The 23391-nt window shown below is 43.2% G+C and overlaps 1 protein-coding gene across 1 annotated transcript; it reads right to left on the bottom strand.

Moving 5' to 3' along the window:
• Window positions 1-933: 933 nt before the first annotated feature.
• Window positions 934-23066, bottom strand: JAML (junction adhesion molecule like). The gene is made up of 9 exons (XM_068555379.1): window positions 23024-23066; window positions 19965-20119; window positions 18231-18456; window positions 14301-14413; window positions 10472-10709; window positions 6824-6962; window positions 4649-4757; window positions 3118-3204; window positions 934-1425 (listed from the first exon to the last, which is right to left on the bottom strand). Exons 1-9 carry the CDS (start codon window positions 23064-23066, stop codon window positions 1333-1335), a joined length of 1203 nt encoding a protein of 400 aa, XP_068411480.1. The 3' UTR covers window positions 934-1332.
• Window positions 23067-23391: the final 325 nt, after the last annotated feature.

Genomic DNA, 23391 nt, shown 5'->3' with positions numbered 1-23391 from the left:
CTTATTTGCAAAGCAGAAATAGAGATGCACATGTAGAGAATAAACGTATGGATACCAAGGCGGGAAATGAGGGTGGGATGGATTAGGAGAGTGGGATTGACATATATACACTACTATGTGTAAAACAGATAACTAATGAGAACAGAATGTATAGCACAGGGAGCTCTACTCAATGCTCTGTGGTGACCTAAATGGGAAGGAAATCCAGGGAAGAGGGGATATATGTATACACATGGCTTATTCACTTTGCTGTACAGCAGAAACTAACACAACATTGTAAAGCAACTATACTCCAATTGTAAAAAATGTAGCTCACTTAAGATTGGATCAGAAATCAGAGACCCACAAGAGACCTGCTCTTTATCCAGGCCCTGAATGGCTAAGAGGGAAAAGTGGGATGCAGAGAAGGAGGAAGGCCCTGTGGGAATAAAGACGAGGAGATCCGAGCTGGGCCCACACTAGAAATAAGAGTTCAGAACCAAAGGATTTTAAAAACTAACCTTATTAAATCTTACAATAGTAACCCAAAGGTAAGGGAGCCTCACATTTCAGACCAAGAGTTAAATCAGTGGCTGTCCACTTTGGCGACGCATGAGTGTCAATTTTGAAAAAGGCAAGTGCCCCAGCTCCACCCATGAATTCCAAACCAGAACAAATCTGGTGGAGCCCAGCAAAGAACCACCAGCCACTCTGATACCCAGCCAGAATCAAGAAGCACTGCGTTAAATCAAAGAGCTGTATTCATACCCCACTTCCAACCCCATCACCTCCTCAAAACTTTCCCAGGCCTCAAACCAGTCCCCAATGTGTAAGTCACAGCAGGGCTTTCCTCCAGTCACTTCAATTGTTTCAGGAGTTCCACACCATAGATTCCTCACCAAGACTCCACTTGCCCCTCAGCCAGGGTAGAAACACAGGATGATTTCCACACACTGCATTTATTTAGGGATAATTGGCCAAAGAAATCATTTGGGTTGGTTTTTATCTCTGTGATTCTTCCCTGTAACCATCCACAAAGAGCACCGTCCAAGCAGAGGGTCTGACCTGATGGGATGCTTGAGGCCCGTGGCAGCTCAGTCAGGGTCCCCAGGGCCAGTGTCCCACTCCAGAGGGACCAAGTCCATGCTCCCCCTAATAAGGGCCTGTTCCTCCAGAGCTGTCCCATCTCTCTGCCAAGCTTCAAGCCCTCCATCTTCAGCCCTTTGCCTAAGCAATGAGGCCGGAGGAGGACTGGGAGGGCAGGGGGTCTGACATAACTGGTATATGGACTCAGGACACAAGGAAAAGAGAGTCTCTACCGCGGCCAAGGGCAAAGGGAACTCCCCCTTCTTTTCAAAAGGCTTGCTCTGTTCTTGGCATTCCCCCATCTGACTTTTTGTCAGATGGGCTAGTTGGTGCTGACCTCAGAGAAGGCCAAACTGGGTGCTGTGGGGAGAGAGAAACAAAGCACATATTTCAGAAGCATTTCAATCATAATAGTTACCATTTATTGAGCTCTTTCCATCTGTCTGGCCCATTCTGAATTTCACATGCACTGTCTCATTTGACCCTCACCACCCGAGAGATAGGTTTTATTATTCCCATTAAGGATTAGGAAACTGAGGTTCAGAGAAGCTAAATTACCTGCCTAAGATTGAGCTAGCTTCTAAGTCAGGGTAAAGATTTGGACCCTGGTGTGTCCAACTCCAAAGCTTGTGATCTTAACCATTGTGCTATACAGCCTCAGAAAGGGGACACGGCGTGGTGCCCCCTTCATTTAAGTAAATTTAATCAAGAAGCAAAGGTTCTTTATTACCCTGCTCTCTTTCAGATAACACCTCCCTACCTGAGGTCTCAAACAAGTGGTACGCAGGCCAGAATTCACCCACGGGCTTGTTTAATTTGGTATATAGTGCTTTAAAATAATTTGACAACCCCTGAAGGGCTTTGAGTTTGTGGCCTTGGCCTCGCATCACACTCACTTTATTGAAACCGTTTCAAGGGGACAGGGGTGCCGTTTTCTGCAAAGTTTAAATCACAAGCACCTGGCAGTGAACATGGGGAAGCTGGCTTTGAAGCTGGCTTTCCCTCCTCCATCATCTCTGCCCCACAGACTATCTGCAAACAGTACCACCCAGGCGGCTGACACACTCAGCAGCAGCCACTGTGCAGCTGTATCAGCAGGTCTCTAAGGTGAGGTTCTGGCAGTCACTGTAGCATCACATGGCAATAACAGGAGAAGGATGGGGGGGGAGGGGAATGACTATATTCAACTTCAGAGGGGAGCTTATGTTTCCCTTGGTGGAGCCAGGCCAGGGCTCTGATCTCACACTCCCCTGGCAGAACCTTTCTCTGCTGTAATCATCTGGAAGTCATGTGTCCTTAGCGCTGGTGTGACAGGAACAAACACAAGCCATCATCCTATAAACAGAGGAGGCCAGCCTTCCTGAACCCAGCAGAACACTGCTCCCTCCATGGCTGGGGTGCCTATCATTCGTCTACAAATAGCATCATATCCCTCGCCAGCTCAGTCCTTTTGTCCTTACCCCTACTCACTACACAGCCAGTGTCTTTTCTAGGTGCTGGACTTCCCTGGAGAGTTGAGCAAAGAGAAAGTAGGAATCAGACTCTGTATTATTACATGAAATTCAGCATGCAGCCTTGCTGGCAATTAGATTATGTCAAGGTATAATAAGTCACAGAATTTAAAAATCTAAGAGTTGGAAGGGACATTTTGAAAGGAAGGAAAACAATCCCTTGTGACACGATGCTTGTGCAAGGATCTTACAGCCGCCTCTTTACTATGCTGTGTTAAACCAGTATTGTACTGATGAGGCAGAGATCTTGCCTACCTTCATGAAGGCACTTCCTTTTACCTCTAAGATCAATCCTCTCCAGCCCTAGAGATACTCATAATACTCGAAATTGGGTATAAGGACAAGTTTGATATTACTTTTCTATCCAGCAGAGCTTCAGCTTCTCACCCTTTCCTACTACCTAGAAAAATCTCTGCCCTCAGCAGAGTGGCCTCCCCAGGGGACCTAGCAATGTGCATTCCCCATGAGTTTGCCATATCCTTCCCAGCTCCTTTTCCTGCCTCCAGATACCTGGCTTGGCTGGACCCAGAATATTTCTCACCATGGTCATGTAGGTGGCCTCTGACTTCCCACTTGGTTCTTCTTCATCAATCACCTCTTGCATGGTTATTGAGGAGTAGATATGTTTCTAGAGGGGAGAAAATCATGTAAATATCCCTAAAACTCAACAAGTCTTACATGCCAGAGAAAAGGCTATCTACCACTCTTCAAGGGGACAGGGGTTCTCCAGGGCATCAACCACCAAAATCAGTAGGTCAGAGGGTTACTAAGAGCTAGAGAATTATCATAGGTCACGATAATCCAGTCCTCAGACTTCCTGGAAATTAAGAAAAGTAGCTCATCAGCAAAGAACACTATCTTAAGAACAAATTCTTTGGTTCAAAAGTCAAACATCTGGGACTTCACTGGCAGTCCAGTGGTTAAGACTCCACGCTCCTAATGCAGGGGGCATGGGTTTGCTCCCTGGTCAGGGAACTAAGATCCCACGTGCTGCATGGCGTGGACAAAAAAAAAAAAAAAAAATCAAACATCTTTGTTTGGATGGGCATTGAGGTAGCAGCAGAAAATTCTTATCTTGCCAAATTATTTGTACTTTGTGATTATTTCCTCCTAATTAGAGTCACGGCAGGACGGCATTCATCAGCAGCTAATTGTCATCGTCTCTTCCAGAGGGTTTATATGCCAGGAACAGCCCTCACTGAACTTCACATCTGTGAGGTCAGAGGTACTTTGTGATTCCCATTCCTGTCACTATTTGGAGAAGTGATAGCATCCATTGACAAAGTCTTGGACTTCTGGAGTCCCCTGCACTATGTTGTGAGAAAATCCTACTCTTGGGTCACAAACAGCCCAAAAGATGAAAAGGCAAATATTATAAGAGGAGTTTTTCAAAGGAAAGAAAGAGAGAGAGAGAGAGAGAGAGAGAGAGAGAGAGGGAGGGAGGGAGGGAAGAAGGAAGGAAGGGGGAAAGAAAGGAGGGAGGGAGGGGGAAGAAGGGAAGGAGGAGGGAAGAAAAGAAAGAACAAAAGGGGAAAAAAAAGAGTTCAAGGAAACTAATCCATTTCTCAGTCCCTAGTAGCAATTATTTATCACAAAATAATATGGTAGAAAAAGTTCTTGATCCTCTCTTTCCAAAGGTCCCCGAATATTTAATCTGAACAACTAACTCCTTCACTTAACTCTGGAATGGATCATAATCATCCTTTATATTGATACAGTGCCTCATAGATTACAAAGCACTTGCCTATCATCATGTTATTTGAACCTTGCAACGGGGCAAATATGTTTGTCCTTAAACTCGTTTTACTGATGAGAAAACTGAGGCTCAGGGAGGTGGCAGAGCTGGGCTTGAACTGGGACTTTCCCAGGGCCCTCCAAGGATGTACTGGGCTGCTGGACTGGCCCTGTCCGCCCCACGCCACTCACTCTCCCAGGGACTCATTGCAGTGATGGAGATTTCCTGAGCCGCTGCTCTGCGCCAGGCACTGGATGCACCGAGACATAACGAGGACTGAGACACAGTTCACAGGGGAACGATAATGACACCACCTGGATCCTGGAGCAGTCTTCACCTTGCCCTCACCGAGCACAGCAGCAAAATGGCAGAGTTCTTCTCTTACCTCTGGATTTGCCTTCTTTGTGTTCTCCAGGCTTTTGACCAAGGTCGTGGAAGTTACTGAACTGCAAAGGCATGAAAAGCATGTGGAATTACCCAGCCAGCACCGTATATTCAAGGGTGACAACATGAGACCACACAGAGTTTTATGAAGAGAGAGACCCCAGGTTAGGAACTACTCCCAGACACCTACAGCCCACGCTACCCAGCTCCGCTTGAAATCTGAGAGATGCATCTCTTTCACGGAGAGCGGAAAGGCATCTGGAGATAGTTTAGGCTGAACGACAGCTTCACCCTCTCTATTGTCACCCTAACAATTTTCTGTCCATAACAATTTTAAGTGAATTAATAAAGAGGGGCCATGGGATTCGATTTTATCATTTCCGAGGACTAAGGAGATGGAGCTGAACCAGCAGGGAGCAGTAGAAGCTCAGCGAGACACCAGTTCAAAGGCTCCCGGCTTCTTTCTTCCAGGGAGGAGGCCAAGCAGAATTATCCCCTCAGACACCCAGGGCTGGGAGCTCTGGCCCCTCCCCTGCCCTTGGCCTTTGATCACTTGACCATCTGCCTTCTGCATTTGTCACTAAATAGGCTTCCTTTTGTTCCTATTTTGGCCTAAGGTGGAGCTAAAAAAGAAAAATAACAACAACAACAACCAGGGTTAAAGCTAGAAAGGAATGTATATTTTTTTGTCTGAGAGTAGAAATATTTTAATCGCATTTTCTGATTATAAAGTTGTATGCTCTGATTGTAAAATAACTCAAATAATACAGAAATGTAGACAGTCTGAAGTTGAATTCCAGTAAACCCCCTACCCTCCTAGGACCCACCTTTTCTTTTACCCCAAATAGCACTATTAATATTTTAGAATTATCCTTCCAAACCTCTCTCAATGCAAGTGTAAGTATACTCACACAAAATATATTTAGTATATATGCTGCTGAAGAGAGAATTACATAATATGCTTTTTTATTAAAATGAGATCATACTATATATTGTATAATACTACTCCTCGGACATCTTTCTGCATGATTACATACAGAGCCATGTGGTATTTCATTGAATGGAATACCGATTCATTGAATCATTACCTTTCTGACAGGCACTGAGAATGATTTCAGTTTTTAATTGTAATCTTTGCTACAGCAACCATGTTTATGCACAAGTCTCAGCACATCCGTCTGACTATTTCTTTAGAATAAACTAGTAGACAGACATGGGGGTGCTGCTTTTCACTTTGAGGGAAACTGAGGCCCAGAGCGGGGAAGTGAGCTGGCAGGGGAGCCAGGTTGTCTAACTCTCTGTTCAGTGCTGTCCACATGCCCAAAGCAAAGACCTTCAAGTTCAAAACCAAGTCAGAGAGCCCCTGGGGTGTCAAGTGCAAACCTAGCAGGCAGCAGCAGTTTCTGTACAATACACGTCCCATGTGGAAAGGAGTCCCAAAAGTCAGCACTACTCAGTCTTAATGGGGGTTCTTGCCCATTGACACTATTTCAAAAAGAGAGTCAATTTGCCCTAGCAACAAAGTTCATCAATAGTTGGATAAACGGAAGGATATGAACCTGCGAACAGCCAGTGAAACACTAGTGCCTGTGCCAGAGCATCGGTGTATTTCTGAGGTACTGGGAGAATTTCAAGCCTTTAAAAATGCATTTCAACAATAAATAATTTAGGACCTGAGGCCATTCATTCAAAAGTAGCTTCTCATAATTAAAATGTGGTCCTTTAGATAAAGCCACTGGCAACCTTCAAAATCTGAGCTTCTCTACGAAGTGTATACATACTGTGGATAATTCAAAAATCGTTTCTCTCAGGCATTGAATAACACCATTATGGCTCTGGCATAAGATTTATACTCTTAATTGTGCTCTACTTGGACCAACATTTGTAAGTCTTTGTAATTTTTGTAAAATGAGGATGGTGTGGGAATGTGCAAGTCCTTTCAGGATAACAGTGAGCAAAGGGGGTGGGGTCACTATACGATGATGTCTAATGTGGTAACCACAGATGATTCTGGTTTAAAACACCCCCTTCTGTGAAAATGGCACACTTAGAGCCTTATCACTCTCTTCCACTTCAGGCTAGAGGCATCTCCAGCCCCCCAGCCCAAGAGATGGGAGCAGCCCTGTACCTCTTATTCCCATAGGTCCTCTTCACAATCAATATCAGAACAGGAAGCAGTAGGATGGTGGCACAGATGATCCCCACAATGATCACCAGCTGATTACCGCCCAGGATCTCAGGTCTGAGGGTTACTGGGGTCACCAATGCTTGGGAAAAGGAGAAAAGTAATGACAGGGCCTCAGTATTCCAGAAAAGAGCTGGGAGCCTCACCAGTTCTAGACCAAGTAGCAACAGCCACGTCAGAAGTGGGAGGAGAAGGTCAGACTCCACTCCATGTTGAAACACTAGGACTCCAGCTGTCCCCATTAGATTGAGGACAAAAGTCCGCTGACCCTCCCCTTGCTTACCCTTAAAATGTAGATTAAGGTCGGTGGGAAAAGAGAATATCACCTCACCTACAGTAGAGTTTCCTTTCACATTAATAATTCTGTCTTAAAATGTGGTTTACCAAATGACAGAAATAACAGACGTGTTAGAGCCTGCTCTAGGCTACAACACTCAACCCCATAGTCATGATACAAAGTAAAGCACTTCCACCCTTATGGCACCCTTCACTCATCTCCTCAGTTCACTCTGAACATACACATCAAACACCTCCTAGGTGCCAGATATCACTAGGCACAGAAGATACAAAGACAAATAGTGCATGGTCCCTGCCTTCAAGGAGAGAGACGATGTAAACAGAAAACCACAGACTGCTTATAGATGCTTTGAGAGCAGTCCATATAGAGTACAGAGCAGCATAGAGAAAAGGGTACCCAATTCTATGGGGAGCAGAACCTGAGAATTTGTCAGCAAACGTTTTAAAGTTTAAGCTGAGTCTTAAAGGAAACATCAAGGTATTTTTGGCAAACAATATGGGGAAGGATGGTAGGGACCTTATACCAAAGGTCTGGAGCTCTTAGGTGCTTTTAGGTGACAGGATGGTGTTTTTAGAAACTAGCAAGAGTTCCATGGGTCTGGTTCAAAGGTTGTGTTTGTCGGGTGTGGTGGGGAATGAGGCTGGATAAATAATAGGATCTAAGTCATGAAGGACCTTTATTATCTCAATGAGGAGATTGGCTTTTTTTCTGTAGGCAATGGAGAAGACATCGAGAGATTATAAGCAGTTGAGATTTGTGACTGAGAAAGACGGCACTCAGAGCTGCATGAAGAATGAGGGGTAGTGACTGAGAATGAAAGCAGAGACTTTTTAGAGGCCTACAGTCCAAGACAGAGTTGAGACAGCCAGAATAAGGTGGTGGTGACAGATGGGAAAGAAGGCAGATCCAGTCAGTAGTAGACAGCCATAAAAAGGAACAAAACTGAATTATCTGTAATGAGGTGGATGGACCTAGAGTCTGTCATACAGAGTGAAGTAAGTCAGAAGGAGAAAAGCAAATATGGGTTGCTAATGCACATATATGGAATCTAAAAAAACGGTATGATGAACCTAGCAGCAGGGCAGAAATAAAGACGCAGACATAGGGAACAGATTTGAAGACACAGCAGAGGAAGGGAAAGCTGGGATGAAGTGAGGGAGTAGCAGCAACATATAAGCACTACCAAATGTAAAATGGATGGTTAGTGGGAAGCAGCCGCATAGCACAGGGAGATCAGCTCGGTGCTTTGTGACCACCTAGAGGGGTGGGCTAGGGAGGGTGGGAGGGAGAAGCAAGAGGGAGGGTATATGCGGATATATGTATACACATAGCTGATTCAAGTTGTTGTACAGCAGAAACTAACACAACATTGTAAAGCAATTATACTCCAATAAAGATATATTTTTTTAAAGTCAGTAGTAGAAATGACAGGACCTGTTGACTTGTTAGATTGGGGGTCATGGGAAAGGGAAGAATCAAGTACAACTCCCAGGCATCCAGTTGGATAACTGTGTAGATGGTGGTGGCATTAACTGAGGTTGAAGAGATGGGCTGGGGAGAGGGGAGAGGGGTAGGTTTGGATATGTTGTATTTGAGTATTTGTGGAATATTTGGGTGGAGCTCATATAATACATAGACATAGATAGATAGATAGATAGATAGATAGATAGATAGATAGATAGATAGATAGATAGATGATAGATAAATAAATAGATAGATAGATAGATAGATAGATAGATAGATAGATAGATAGATGATAGATAGGCAGACAGATAAAGTTGTATCTAACATAGAATATATTGAATGTATATACAACATGGTGTTCAATACTACTGAGGTAGAGAAGGTCGAGGATATGCCATTAGAGTACCATCGGTGATCTACGCTAGAGTAGAGGTAGAAGCAGAAGCCTGAATGCAGTGTGCTATCAATTAATGGGAGATGAGATAGGAGACACCATGTCCAGCCCTTTAGCAAGCTCTCTGGCTGTGTAAAGAAAGAAATACATAATATATTGTGGGGAAGGTTGCACAACTCAGAATATATTAAAACCATCAAGGTGTACACTTTAAATGGGTAAATTGTAAGGTATGTGAATTGTATCTCAATAAAGCTGTTTCAAGAAAAATAAAGATATAGGATGAGAGCTAAAGGAGACAAGGACACAGGTAAGAGGAAGAGTGGAGTGTATGTTTGTGCTGAGTGGTAGAAGCCCTTGGAAAGTACGAGCTTAAAGAGCCATGTTGTGAGGATGTTGAGAAGGAAGAGAGAGCACCACCTGAGCACAGGGGCTCAGATAAGCCCTGGGTGGAAGGGAGCTCAGGATGGCAGGGCAGGGATGAGGATGGGAGCAGATGTAGGTCCGTTTGTGAGTGGGGAGGGCTCCAAATTTGAATGAGCTCCCGCTAATGGCTTCTATTTTCTCTGTGAAGTGGAGCTAAGACTTCTGAGAATGAAGAAAGCCATCTGTCTTGCTTCCCTCTCCAGCTGGGATTCTTTGCTATTGGCAAGAAGGTGCCTCCATAGACTTAAGTCTCTGGCCAGAGGTACTGGGGTGTGTTGCACCCTCACCTCTATCCCTGCCCCCAACCAACCACAGCCAACCCCTGGGGCCCTAGCAAAAGGCAAAGTCCACAGGCCACATCCTGACTGCTAACTGGGTTATGGTTTAACTTTAACTCCTCACTTATCAACCTCTATCAGTCAACACAATTGAGTCTTTACTCTCCTACACACCAGTGGCCTTAATACACAGTGTTTCGCCAGACTACAGAATCTTTGATCAGAAAACCCCTCTATTTTTGGTTCTGGCCCCTTCCTGTTTTCTCTCTGTTCTTTGCTGTCTCTCACCAGCTCGGGATCATCTTCCTTTCCACTACAGAGCATAGAGCATCTCCCTTGAAGCCAAGTCAAAACAACTCCAATCCATCCCTGAGCTCCTGTACATTTAACTTAGTGTATTACACTAATGATGAGTGAGGTCTGGCAGAGGGGTGGTGTTCACTCAATATTAGCTTTTTTTTCCCTTGACCTACCAGCAGGGAAGAACTAGGGTGAGGCAAGTAAGGTGCATAGGGCACCAAATTTAAGGAGGTATCACTCTCAAGGTCATGCAAGTACAGGGTACAAGTGCTTGATAAGTGCTGGGCTTATCAGGGTCAGGCAAGTACAGCACCTGAGAGTGATGCCTCCTTAAATTTTGCGCCCTAGAAGCCTCTCCAGCCTCACCCTAGTCCTGGCCCTGCCAACCAGCTATGAGGTCCCTCCTCCCTCTCCAGCCAAATGTTAGATACTTCGAGGCTCTTTCAGGATCACGTGCAGCACAGTGGTTTTCCTGACTGTCAGGTTCCCCAGGTGGATACTGCAGGTGTAGCTTCCTCCATCAGACTCCTTCACTCTGTGGAGCATAATGGAGCCATCGTTGCGGGAAGTGTCCCCCACAAGGTTTACACGGTTCTGGAAGCGGCCCCAGTTCTGAGGGTATCCCATGGGTGCCTTGAGTTTGGGGTAATAGCGCAACACAATCTCCTCCTAGAAGGGAAAGGCAAAACGTATGAGATTGAAGGGCTGGGGTAGAGGGGCGCCGGGAAGGTTGAGAGGGGAGCTCTCAGGACTCACAGGCTCTGTGTGTGGAAACAGTAAAGGTATTATCAGAAGGTATTAGTAACACAGATCCATGGACACACGTGTCTGCGGGCACATAGTTGTGCAGGACGCCACCAAACCACAAACAACTCTTCCATCTCAAGAGAGGGATGAGGAAAGTGGGAATGAGGGACTTTCAGTTTTTTGCACTTCTCCAGTAAAAAAAGTAAAAGTACACCTTTACTTTTTATGACATATCCAGTTGGATTTCCAATAGGCACCTGAAACATGTCTAAAACTGAACTCCAAAACTCTCCCCCAAACCAGTTCCTTCTTATCCATCCCATTTTGGTAAATGGCAACGTCTTCTTCCTTAAGCTCTGGTTAAGAATCTTGGAGTCATCCTTAACTCCACTATTTCTTGAACAACTCACATCTAATCCCACAACAAATCCTCTACCCTCGAAATACATCCCAAATCTAGCCACTTCTCACCTCTTCCACAGTCTGGTCCAAGCCACCATCTCTAACCTGGATTCCTACAAGAGCTTCTCAACTTGTATCCCTCTATACTCCCCACTACAGTCTATTCTCAGCAGATGAACCTTTAGAAATATAAGTTAAATCATATCACTCCTCTGCTCAAAACCCTCTAATAGCCCTCCATTTCTCCTAAAAGTACAAAGTCCTCCATGAGCTGCCCCACCCCCATCTCCTCTCTGATTTCATCTTCTACCGGCTTTTTCCTCACCTACTTGGGTCACTTCACTCCAACCACACCAGTCTCCTTGCTGCTCCTTGAGTACTGGCCTCAGGGCCTTTGCACTTGCTGCTCCCGTTGCCTGGAACACTCTTTCCCCCTAGACAGATGCACGGTTGCCTCCTTCACTTCCTTGAGACCTCTGCTCAAATGTTACCTTTTTGATGAGGTCTCCTTGACCACCTACATAAAATAACAACCACAAAATCCTGCTTTCTTGTTCTCCATAGCTCTTACTATTACCTGACATATTGTGTATTTATTTCTTCATTGTTTTACTATGTATATCCTCCATCTTTTTTTTTAACATCTTTATTGGATCATAATTGCTTTACAATGGTGTGTTAGTTTCTGCTTCATAACAAAGTGAATCAGCTATACATATACATATATCCCCATATCTCCTCCCTCTTGCGTCTCCCTCCCACCCTCCCTATCCCACTCCTCTAGGTGGTCACAAAGCACCAAGCTGATCTCCCTGTGCTATGTGGCTGCTTCCCACTAGCTAGCTATTTTACATTTGGTAGTGTAAATATGTCCATGCCACTCTCTCACTTTGTCCCAGCTTACCCTTCCCCCTCCCCGTGTCCTCAAGTCCATTCTCTATGTCTGCATCTTTATTCCTGTCTTGCCCCTAGGTTCTATCCCTCCATCTTGATTGTAAGTTCCCCATCAGGGCAGGAGCTTTGAGTATTCACTGCATAGCAGATGCTTTAAAAATACTTGTTAAATAAATGTGTTGGAATTTTTTATAAAGTTATATAAATATTATTTTTTAAAAGCTTTTAAGAAAACGAAATGGGTATACAGACAGAAACATGAATGAAAAGACCTGGTTTGTCTCTTGTGATTCAAATTCACAACCCCAAATGTCAACTCTCATCCTATTTTCTGCAGTGTCTCAATTGGTGGATGACATATAAATGCATGACAAGTTCCCAGAGGTGAATCTGGAACTACATGTAATTCCCCAGACCCCACCATGATGCCACCATTTCTTTTTTCTTTTTTTTTTTTTTTTTTTTGAATTTTTGAATTTTATTTTATTTATTTTTTATACGGCACGTTCTTATTAGTTATGTATTTTATACATATTAGTGTATACATGTCAATTCCAATCTCCCAATTCATCCCACCACCACCCCCCCACCACTTTCCCCCCTTGGTGTCCATACGTTTGTTCTCTACATCTGGATGCCACCATTTCTGACCCACTCAGACAGCATATAGGAATCAAGTGAGTATAAATGACTTTTTGTAGGGATGACCTGGAATATGTCTTCATTTATAAAAGTTAAATCTTTTCTAAACTTTGTACCTTAACTTTTATTAACAATAAGTTACCTGAGATGTCTCTTACAATACACCTTGACCCATCAGGACATCACCATGCCATAGTTGACATCTACTGGTCTAATGAACTAACTTGCTGTTTACTACTTCAGAGTTCCCATGAAGTACTCCTCACCCTCGCCCCCAGGACCTACTAACCCCAACATTCAAAGCATCCGTGAAGACAAAGAAAATTCCCTCCATCACATAAATGGGGCAATGGGGCACAGAAGAAAACTCATAAAAATAACCCAAATAAGAATAAGAGGGCTTCCCTGGTAGTGCAGTGGTTAAGAATCCGCCTGCCATTGCAGAGGACACGGGTTCGAGCCCTGGTCCGGGAAGATCCCACATGCCGCGGAGCAACTAAGCCCGTGCACCACAACTACTGAGCCTGTGCTCTAGAGCCCGCGAGCCACAACTACTGAGCCCACGAGCCACAACTACTGAAGCCCATGCGTCTAGAGCCCGTGCTCGGCAACAAGAGAAGCCACCGTAATGAGAAGCCTGTGCACCACAACAAAGAGAGTAGCCCCCACTCGCTGCAACTAGAGAAAGCCCGCGCACAGCAACGAAGACCCAGCACAGCCAAAAATAAATAAATAATTTAAAAAAAAAAAAAGAATAAGAATGCAAAATGGTATAGATGATGTTATTTGCAAAGCAGAAATAGAGACACAGATGTAGAGAACAAACACATGGATACCAAGGGGGAAGGGGGGATGGGATGAACTGGGAGATTGGGATTGACATATATACACTATTGATACTATGCATAAAATAGATAACTAATGAGAACCTACTGTATAGCACAGGAACTCTACTCAATGCTCTGTAGTGACCTAAATGGGAAGGAAATCCCAAAAAAGGGGATATATGTATACATATAGCTGATTCACTTTGCTCTACAGTAGAAACTAACACAACATTGTAAAGCAACTATACTCCAATAAAAATTAATTAAAAATAAAAATTAAAAACATTGTTTTTAATTTTTAAAAAAGAATAAGAATGCAATTGTGCTTATGCCTAGCCCATTGCTTTCCTGGCTAGGCCACCAAAATCATCCCCCTTGCTATCCCATGGACTCTACAAAAAGGGGAAGGGAGAAGAGGAATTAAACTAAAATGCAGTGGCCAAGTCATGTACAAATGCTTTACACCAGCTGTCTCCTGTATGCGTCTTGACAACCTGAAAAGCTGAGCAGTAGCAGCATCTACTTCTTCTTCTTCATCATCTTCGTTAGAGTCATTTTTCCCAACTGGAATCTGAAATTGCCCAGCCAAGTGGCTGAGCTGAGAGGCCCAGCTTTGCCAAGCTCCAAAGCCCAAGCCCTCACAACACCACCACATGGCACCTGGTGCCTGGGTTCTTGATCTCCCCGCTCTGTCCTGACAGCATCGGCCAGGGGCTTCTTATACACAGTGAGGGTTTCTCCTCCTTACCTTGGCGTGCTCTCCTGATGAGAACATCCAGTCTACCCTGGTCATGTGTTTCTCTTCTGTGCTGTGGAAAACACATCCCATCTGAGTCGAATCACCCACATGAGCCATGAGCTCTGGGGATAAAATGGTAAATCAAGTCAAACTCAAGGTATAATCTATAGAAGCCAAAGAACTTCTAGAAGAGATAATATTTAGCCAAAGATCCTCAACAGTAAAATCAATGTCACCACCAAATACTGCACGCTTTCCCTCCACAGATGATCCAGATTATTCTGTGTGGTCAAAGTACTCAGAGGCCTCTCACTCAAATCAACACAATACCCCAAGGATAAGACAATACCCTCTAGCTACTGACATACATCAAGTCTGAGGGGTCCCACTGACTTCAGTAAACACTTTCTGGTTCTCTTTCATTCCTTTCTCCTTCTCCTTTTGTACAACTTCTCCCACAAGCCCCAACTCCACTTCAAGCTTGTAATAAAGAAAGTACAGAAAACCTTGAAGCCCCCCACTTTCTGTTCACCAACTTAGATACCCACATCTGCTTAACATAAACAGGAAGTGGAAAGTTATATAACCCTCATTCTTATAAATAACCCACTGGCTCTCCTAGCTGAAAAACTGAATCATGGGTAACTCTCTTCAACTTCTTTTATTCTTCTACAAGTTGTCTTAGGACTTGCTTAGGACAATTCTGGCTAGAGTACAGGTCACAGGACTGCTTGCTAATTAGGCCAAGACAACAGACAGTTTTCCTCTTGGCTTTTCTTTCTGTTTTAATCCCTGCCCCCACTTCCTCATCTGCTCCCCCTTCCCCTGCTCCTGGCTTTCCAACACATAGTCTCTGCCTCCTGCTTATTTGTATAAGCAGCTGACCCCATCATATGTTTACTGCTTTAGTCATTTCAAGAAGTCCCTGAAAAAGAAAACAATTAGAAAGATGCTTCTGATTTTTCAATAGTGCTCTATATAAATCGACCACAAAGTCAATTAAGAAAAGAAAGGCAGGATGATATTTAAGGGAGACACAAGCCTACATCTTAACTGGACAGAGTTCCTTCAAAAGAGCATTAAGCGGAGCTCATTAAGGAACACAGTACATCAGCTAACCTCTTCATCCAAATTGTGTCCCTGGAGAACATTAACTTCCCACCCAAGAGGAAAGACGCACAATGGGAGGAAAGTAAAAGAAAATATTATGAACTCAAAACTCTATGGAGGGAATTATTTTGGAAGTAATAAAAATTCACTCCAAAGAATACCAGTAGGGAAGGAAACACCCTCTAAATCCATGAGTATATTAAGAATTGAACCCTATTTTTTAAATGCAATAATAAGAACTGAACATTCTGAGTTCCTTCAACACACCAGGCATGCGCTAGACACCTAGGATATCACCTAGTCATTACAATATTTTGAGATATGCACTATTACTCTCCCATTTCACAGAGGAAGGAAGTGAAAGAGCCCATAGCTTCATGGCCAGTAAAAGGCAGAGCCAGCACTCAAACCCAGGCCTGAGTGAAAACAAAGCCCAGGCTTTCTCACTCCCTTTACTGTTACCACCTCACATTAAGTGGAAGGATGGCTGATTCTAGAGCAAAAGTACGGGAAGTTAATATTATTTTTATTTGTAAGAAAATTGTCTATACCACTGAAATTTTGTTTTCCAAATATTAAGAAGTTTCTCTAAATTAGGATTTAAAGCACTGTTAGGTGTGATTCCAAAACATGGGCTTTTAATTATTTCATTATATTGCCTCCCTTCTAGAATCATAGACCCTTATAAATTGAGAAGAGATTAGAATAGAATAAAAATAATAGAGTAATGAAGTTAGGGATCCAGAAGCCACCTAAACCTCACATACTATACTACCTACCATGTGCACGAATCCCTTCAATAAGAATATTTTCTCTTCTTGAACAACATATTTTCCAAAATGTTAAACCAAACTCAAAACATTGTTCAAGCAATTCATCTGATATGAAAACTTTAATTCAATTTTGAATCTTAAAAATGAAGATCATCTGACTGAAATTATATGCCCAAGTTTGAATAAAAATTACTTTTTGTTGTCTTTATACTTTTCATTAACTATTATATAATATATCTATACAGTATAATTATATAATCTGTGAACACACACATTCAGATGCCTTAAAATCCTTTCACAGAATAAAATGGAAGCAAATTCCTAAGAAAGAAAGAAAGAAAGAAAGAAAGAAAGAAAGAAAGAAAGAAAGAAAGAAAGGAAGAAAGAAAGAAAAGGAAAGAAAGAAAAAAGAAAATTGTCTATAGTGTTTAAAATAAGAACTATGAATAAAAGAGTTGAAGTAGTAGAAACACAGGAAAATTACAAACTGAAGGGTAAACTTTGTGGAGGAAATCTAGATTAGTTTTCACTTGGAAGGAGATAGCCACCAGGCAAATGGTCAGGAGTTAGAGCTATTCCCACGCTGGCTGGAAAGGAAAAGTAAATACAAGTTGCTCCACTGGCTACTGGGAAATATCTGACTACCCCTAAAATTGCTCTAGCCTGCTCCCATGGACTCAGTTCTTAAAACTGCCTCCTTTGGGCTCCTTCCCTCTGTGTCTCTTCTAAGCAGGAATAGGCACTCATTTTGTAGGACATGCTTGTAGTCCTCAGGCCCAGCATCAGAGAACAAAGTAGAAAGGGGGAACTCAAAGATAATCCTTGTGGGACACAGGCAGTTGGTTCATTTCTTCTTCCTGGAGAGCCATAGATTTAAAATCAAAAGAAAAATGCAATTGAAAAAAAGTAGGAAAAATTAGGAGAGAGGCCAGAGGCCACCTTCTACAATTCCTTCTACCATTCCATTTTTTAGAAGTCAGATTCAAGTGAGGGATGCTAATTTAAGAATTTCCCTCATATGACAAATGTTTACTGAATGCTTACTCTATGCCAGGCATTGTGTCTAGGGCTGGTCATGGGACCAAGAATACAGATCCAGGTGAGCAGGGGAGACACAACTGAACAGGTGTGTTGAATATCACCAGAGAGGAGGACAGGGTGTTCCAAAGGAGCTCATTGAAAGAATGGACCTAAACTAGCTGGCAGGGAGAGGGGCGTCCAGATTCTAGTACACTCACTAAACAGCAAGCTCTCCTGAGGCCAAAGACAGTTCCTTCTATCTCACACTTTTAAAGAATGTATCTAATTCTGTGGTTTTCAAACTTTTTAAAGCAGCAGAATTCTTTCTTCAAACAAAATCTTATCTGGCAGCCCAATGAATACAACAGGAAAAAGGAAAAGGACTTTGGTTGTAGTGGAGGTGGAAGCCTGAGATCCTGCCCAACTAGATCCTCTATCAATCCCCTGCCCTGTTCTCACCCTTTGTGTGGCCCACCAGGTTCCTTGGACCTTGAGTGTTCTATAGAACATGTTTTTTAAAACCAACAATCTACTGAAGCCATTTATAAATGGGAACATGAGGTCCTAGGAAGTTAGAGAGATCTGCTCATTTCTTTAATATCCCCCAGAACACCTAACATAGTTACCTACAAAACATGGACACAACATCAACGTGGATAACTGATGGGAAGCATCAGGGTATAGTGAAAAAAACATGGACTTTTTTGACAGAGGTACCAGGGTCCAAGTACTGGATATGCCATTTAATAAATATATGTCCTTAGGCAAGTCACTTAATCTCTCTAAGCCTCAGTTAACTCATCTGTAAAATGAAAAGGAGAATACAGTACTTCCTTCACAGCATTTTCATGAGGTTGAAACATGTTAAAGTAATAATAAAATAATGATCATCATTATTTTTATTTTATTGAGGACTCACTCCGTGGTAAGTACATAGCACAATGGCTGGCATTTGCTCAACAAAATCAGTTCGCTTCCCTCACTGCACACCAAATCTCTTGCCCCTTCGCCCTTCTCTGAGTAAGCATTTATGTACCTTTGGGTTCCTCTGGTAGTACATGCAGGACCACTGCTTTTTTGAACACCAGGCTCTCCATTTTGAAGCGGATTTCACAGGTATAGTTTCCCTGGTCAGCCTCTTCCACATTTTGCAGCAGGAGAGAACCGTCATGGTGTAAGATGTCCCCCACCAAGCGCACACGATTCTGGAAACGCCCCACAGGCACACTGATGTTGGCATAATAGAAGAGCACGTAATCATCCTGGAGGGCAGTACAACGTCAGAGAAAATCTAAAGTCCATGGCACCAGACCCAGGAGTCTGGATTCAAAAGCCCCTGTTCTGTGGAGGCAGCATAGTCATCATCACCACTGTGATCAAAAAGTGCTTGGTACCCAATTCATCATCATCAACATCATCATCATCATCATCACCATCATCATCACCATCATCATCACCATCATCATCATCATCATCATCATCATCATCATCAACATCATCATCATCATCATCAACATCATCAACATCATCATCATCATCATCATCATCATCATCATCATCACCATCATCATGTGCCAGGCAATACGCTAACTTGCACAAGGCTCTGTGGCTCATTTTATACAAAGACAATTGGAGAAACAGGGTCAACACATTTCCATTTCTTACAGTTTAAGGTAAAATGTAACATCCACTCTGAAGATCACTCTGAGGATTCAAACTCACAACTTTTGAAAAGCATCTCCCATCTTCACCCTGTGTTCTGCCATGGCCCCCACATTCGATGGCATCCAAATGTAATCCCACAGACTGGCTGTTGTGAGAATCCCCAGCATGTTGGCTGTTACCGCTGTCCTTTCTGCCCTCCTCCAGGCAGCTTGTCATAAGGCATGAGAAGGAGTCCTCAACAGGGAATTGTTTACAGACTGGGAGGGGGAGCCATGGGGAATTCTTATTTTCACTTAGACCATGGGTATTTCCCTCTTATAACAAAAAATAGTAATAAAAATTTGAGTGACAGTAGCATTATGGGGATAACATGCTCTGAGCTACAAAAGCAATATTTCATTTGCAAACATCGGGACTTTATTGTTCACAATATATTACTTAGGACATATTTCGCAAATGATCCTGACATACAAGTATCTCCACAGAATCTCAGATGAGGCTTAATACACTGTTTCCTAATCCAAAGAGCTCGCATAAAAGGCCTTCACTCAGCCATGCTGAATCTGCTAATGCCAACACTTTAAGCAGCCATGAAGGAGAAAGAGATGATTCCCCAGCCCATAAATGTGTCAGTGGAGTGCTGAAAGAATCTGCCCCTTCCCCAAAGAAAATATTACTGTGACACCGTTCCTGTGCCTAGGCCGTAACTCTTTTTGTCTAGACCAATGCGTTTTCACTCTTCCCACCCACCCACCCACCTATGCTACTCTACAAATGGGAGAAATAGAGGAAAGGAACTAAAGAACTTTATGTGCATGTCTCCCATTAGCTTCTCAAGGTCCTGAAAAGTAAGCATTACCATTATTATAATCACCTTCACCTTCACAGATGGGGAAGTTGAATGTCAGAGAGTTTGAGTAATTTACCTAGCTGATTACACAGCCAAGAGGCCAGACTAGGAGGAGGCTCAGTTCTGGTAAGCTCCAGAGCCCAAGCTCCTGCAGCCCCATCTCATGGCACTGGATGACCTGATTCTCCCTCTCCCCACATTCTGACACCACTGGCCAGGGGCTTTTAATACACAGCAGTGTTTCCTCCTTCTTACCTTGAAGTGCTCTCCTGATGAGAATATCCAGTCTACCTTGGTCACAAGTTTCTCTTCTGTGCTCTGGAAAATACATCCCAACAGGGCTGAATCACCCACGTGGACTGTTAGCTCCACGGAGGAAACAATCAAGTCATTCAGGCCCAAGGAGTAACCTACAGAAGTCAAAAAGGCAAGAGGAGGCATCATTCAGACAAATACACTCAACAATAAAAATTAGTATTAATCTCCAAGTATATGCACCTTTCCACCCCAGATGACCCAACATGGACAAAGTATTCAGAGGCCCTTCATTCAAACCAGCACGGCATTCCCAAGGGTAAGAGAAATACCCTGTAGTTCCCCCCACGTAGCTCAAGTCAGAGGGGTTCTACAATCTTCATGTTCTATAGATGCTAACTGGTCCTGTGCTCCTAGCCAGTCCCTTCCCCTTTTCTAGAATTCATCCCTGCAATCTCCTTTCTAAAGAAAGAAGAGAGGGAATTCCCTGGTGGTCCAGTGGTTAGGACTCTGCACTTTCACTGCCGAGGGAGCAGGTTCAATCCCTGGTCGAGGAACTAAGATCCTGAAAGCCGTGTGGCGTGGCCAGAAAAACAAAACAAAACAAAAACAAAAACAAAACAAGAAGAAAAATGAAGAGAGACCCTGAAGTCTCTCCTTTCAGGTCATGAATTTAGACACCCATAAACAGGAAATGGGATGTCTCTGGCTCCTAGTTTCCCACCCATTCCCTAACTGAAAAGCCAGTTCACAGGTATTTTTGCTTCCCTCTGCTTTTCTCCTTCTTTAATTCCTTTACAAAAGCTTATCTCTGAATTTGCTGGCTGACTCTGGCTGTAGTGTAGGTTCTTGTAATTAGGCCAGTACAGAGCACAGCTCTTCCCTTGAATTTCCTTTGTGTTTGCCTTCTCCACACCTCCCTCCTCCAGCTCTGCCCTCAGCCCTGGCTTTCCAGTCTCTAGGGTTAGCCCATGCGGTACCCCTCCACTATCTGTCCATTGCTCAAGTAATTTCTCTTTTCCCTTAAAGAAAAAACCATTTCTAAAGAGAAAACCATTACATGGATATTTCTGTTTTCACAAGACATGCTCTATGCAAAGAGATAACCATAGCAAGAAAGACACGTTTAGATGCTGGCCAGTTCCTATCAAAGAAGAGCCAAGTGAACGAATTTGGGAATAAACAGAAAATGTGCCAACCTCTCCATCCAAGCTGTTGCCCCGAGTGAAGAGTGTTAACTTCCTGCCCACAGCAGGCAACACGCAGTGGGGAAGACGTGAAAGAAAACATGAACTCTCCACCCTCTGGAGGGAATTATTTTTTGAAAGAAATCAAAAGTACCCACAAAAGTGACCTGGAATTTTCCTGTAAGGAAGAACTGAGCAACTTTAAGTGTGGTTAAAGGTGTAAGAAGCTTATTTAATGTAATATGAAGAGCACTGTCTGTAGAATTAAATGAGTTTGCTAGAAAGCAAGAGCAGCAACCAAAGCAAAGAGAAACTTATACCTGATGGGTAACCTTTGTACAGAAATGGCTGAAGAAATTGAGACTTTCTACAGAGGAGGAAAACCTCTCCACCAAGAAGTACAATACCCCCTGATGTCACCAGGCCACTCCACATGGGGTTGGATTGTTAAGTCTCTGGATGGAAGGGCAAAAACCTGCAGGCTGCTTCACCCAGGAAATGTCTAAATAGCCTCTGAGATTTTTATAACCCTGATTCCATGGGGAAAAAAATTCTCTAATACATACCAGTTTCATGTGTGTGTGTCTGTCTGACTGCATGTTTGTGCACATGCTATGTTGCCTGGAATTAGAGCAAAGACAATTCTTTTGTGCACTTTGCTGAGTCAGTGTGTAGGTCACCATGCAAAGTTTAAAAAACTAATAGTAAAGAGAAAAATAGAATAGATAAACAACAAGGTCCTACTGCATATTACAGGGAACTGTAGTCAATATCCTGTGATAAACCATAATGGAATATAAAAAAGAATGTATGTATATGTATAACTGAATCTCTTTGCTGTACAGCAGAAATTAACACAACATTGTAAATCAACCATGCTTAAACATACTTTAAAAAGACAAAAAAATAGGGACTTCCCTGGTGGCACAGTGGTTAGGACTCCACGCTCCCAATGCAGGGGGCCCGGGTTCAATCGCTGGTCAGGGAACCAGATCCCACATGCATGCCACAACTAAGAGTTCACATGCCACAACTAAGGAGCCCGCCTGCGGCAACTAAGACCCAGAGCAACCAAATAATTTTTTAAAGTATTTTTAAAAGAGAAAAAAATAAAAAGCTGTGAGAGCAAAGCATCTAATTAATTTATTCTTCCAACAGAGCTATATCCATGGGATAAAGAGAAGACAAGGGGACAAAAGGATGAAAAAGTTAGAAAGAGATGGGATTAGCAAGAAGAAGCAGCCCTGAGCACTGTAGGAGCAGGAGACTCCAACCTGGTCTGATGAGTCAGCCAGAGCAGGCTTTTTAAAAGTGGAGCTTAAGGAGAAACCGGAAGGATAAGGAAGGCTTAGGCAGGCTTGCTAGGGTGAGGTGGGGAGAGAAGGTTCCAGGCAAAAGAAACCATCCAAAATTGGGAAAGAGCTCAGTGCATTTGAGGAACTGCAAGAAGACTAGCGTAGCTAAAGCATGAAAACAATTACAGGGATTCTGGGACTCCCTCTGGTGATTTCATTTCCTAATCTGAGACTAGCTGTGCTTTTAAAGATAACAATTTAAAGTGCAGGAATACCAGCGAGAAACTTTCTTCGTATCCCATAAGAAGGTCCTAAAACACCCAGTCAGGACCCAAAGGCATTCTGTTTCTAATAGCAACAGAGGAATATTCAGCTTTCCAAGAAAGAGTCTCCTACCTGGCTTCTAAAACAGCTGTTGCAGCAAAACGGCTGTTTCAACAAAACTATGAAGTTCCAGGTTGGGGTTTCCATTTTCAACAAAGCAAGGGGAAATGAAAATATATAAAACTGGCTTCTGAACATGCATGAGACTTACAAGAAATCAAATACCCTCCTTGGTCCCTTGGCTTCTACTTACTGAGTAACACTGGCATCAGGATGAGTTTCAGTGGGTAAAACATGCTGCTCTCAATTTTTCAACCTTAAAAGAAAAAAAAAAGAGTCAGAAAATAGTGTCAAGAGAAGTTCATTAATTTAACAAATCAATGGTGAGTTCTTCTGTGAGTCAGCCTCTGTCTGAGGCACTGGGCTGCAGCATGGAGCAAGGAAGACAAGGTCCCGGCTCATGAGCAGCTTGCACATGGAGGGGAGATGGAGAGGGGAAAAAGCAGCAAATGAAAGAATAAGAAACAGTGGATGCTGGTAACTGCTATGATGAAACAAAACAGAGTGGTGTTTGGAGAGTCACTTGCGGGCTGCCTCAGACTGGCTATAAGGGAAGATTAG

The sequence above is a fragment of the Eschrichtius robustus genome, chromosome 11 (genome assembly GCF_028021215.1).
Source record: "Eschrichtius robustus isolate mEscRob2 chromosome 11, mEscRob2.pri, whole genome shotgun sequence".
Classification (NCBI taxonomy): domain Eukaryota; kingdom Metazoa; phylum Chordata; class Mammalia; order Artiodactyla; family Eschrichtiidae; genus Eschrichtius; species Eschrichtius robustus.
The sequence above is the reverse complement of the archived record's forward strand: the minus strand, read 5'-3'. Positions and strand labels throughout refer to the sequence as shown.

Excerpts from the sequence above, each read along its gene's own strand:
- JAML (XM_068555379.1), bottom strand. The coding sequence starts at position 23,066 with ATGTTTTACCCACTGAAACTCATCCTGATGCCAGTGTTACTCA. Across the intron at positions 3,205-4,648 it reads CTGTGCTCGGTGAGGGCAAG|AAACATATCTACTCCTCAAT; the intron begins GTGAAGACTGCT and ends TCTCCCCTCTAG. Across the intron at positions 1,426-3,117 it reads AGGCCACCTACATGACCATG|CACCCAGTTTGGCCTTCTCT; the intron begins GTGAGAAATATT and ends CTCTCCCCACAG.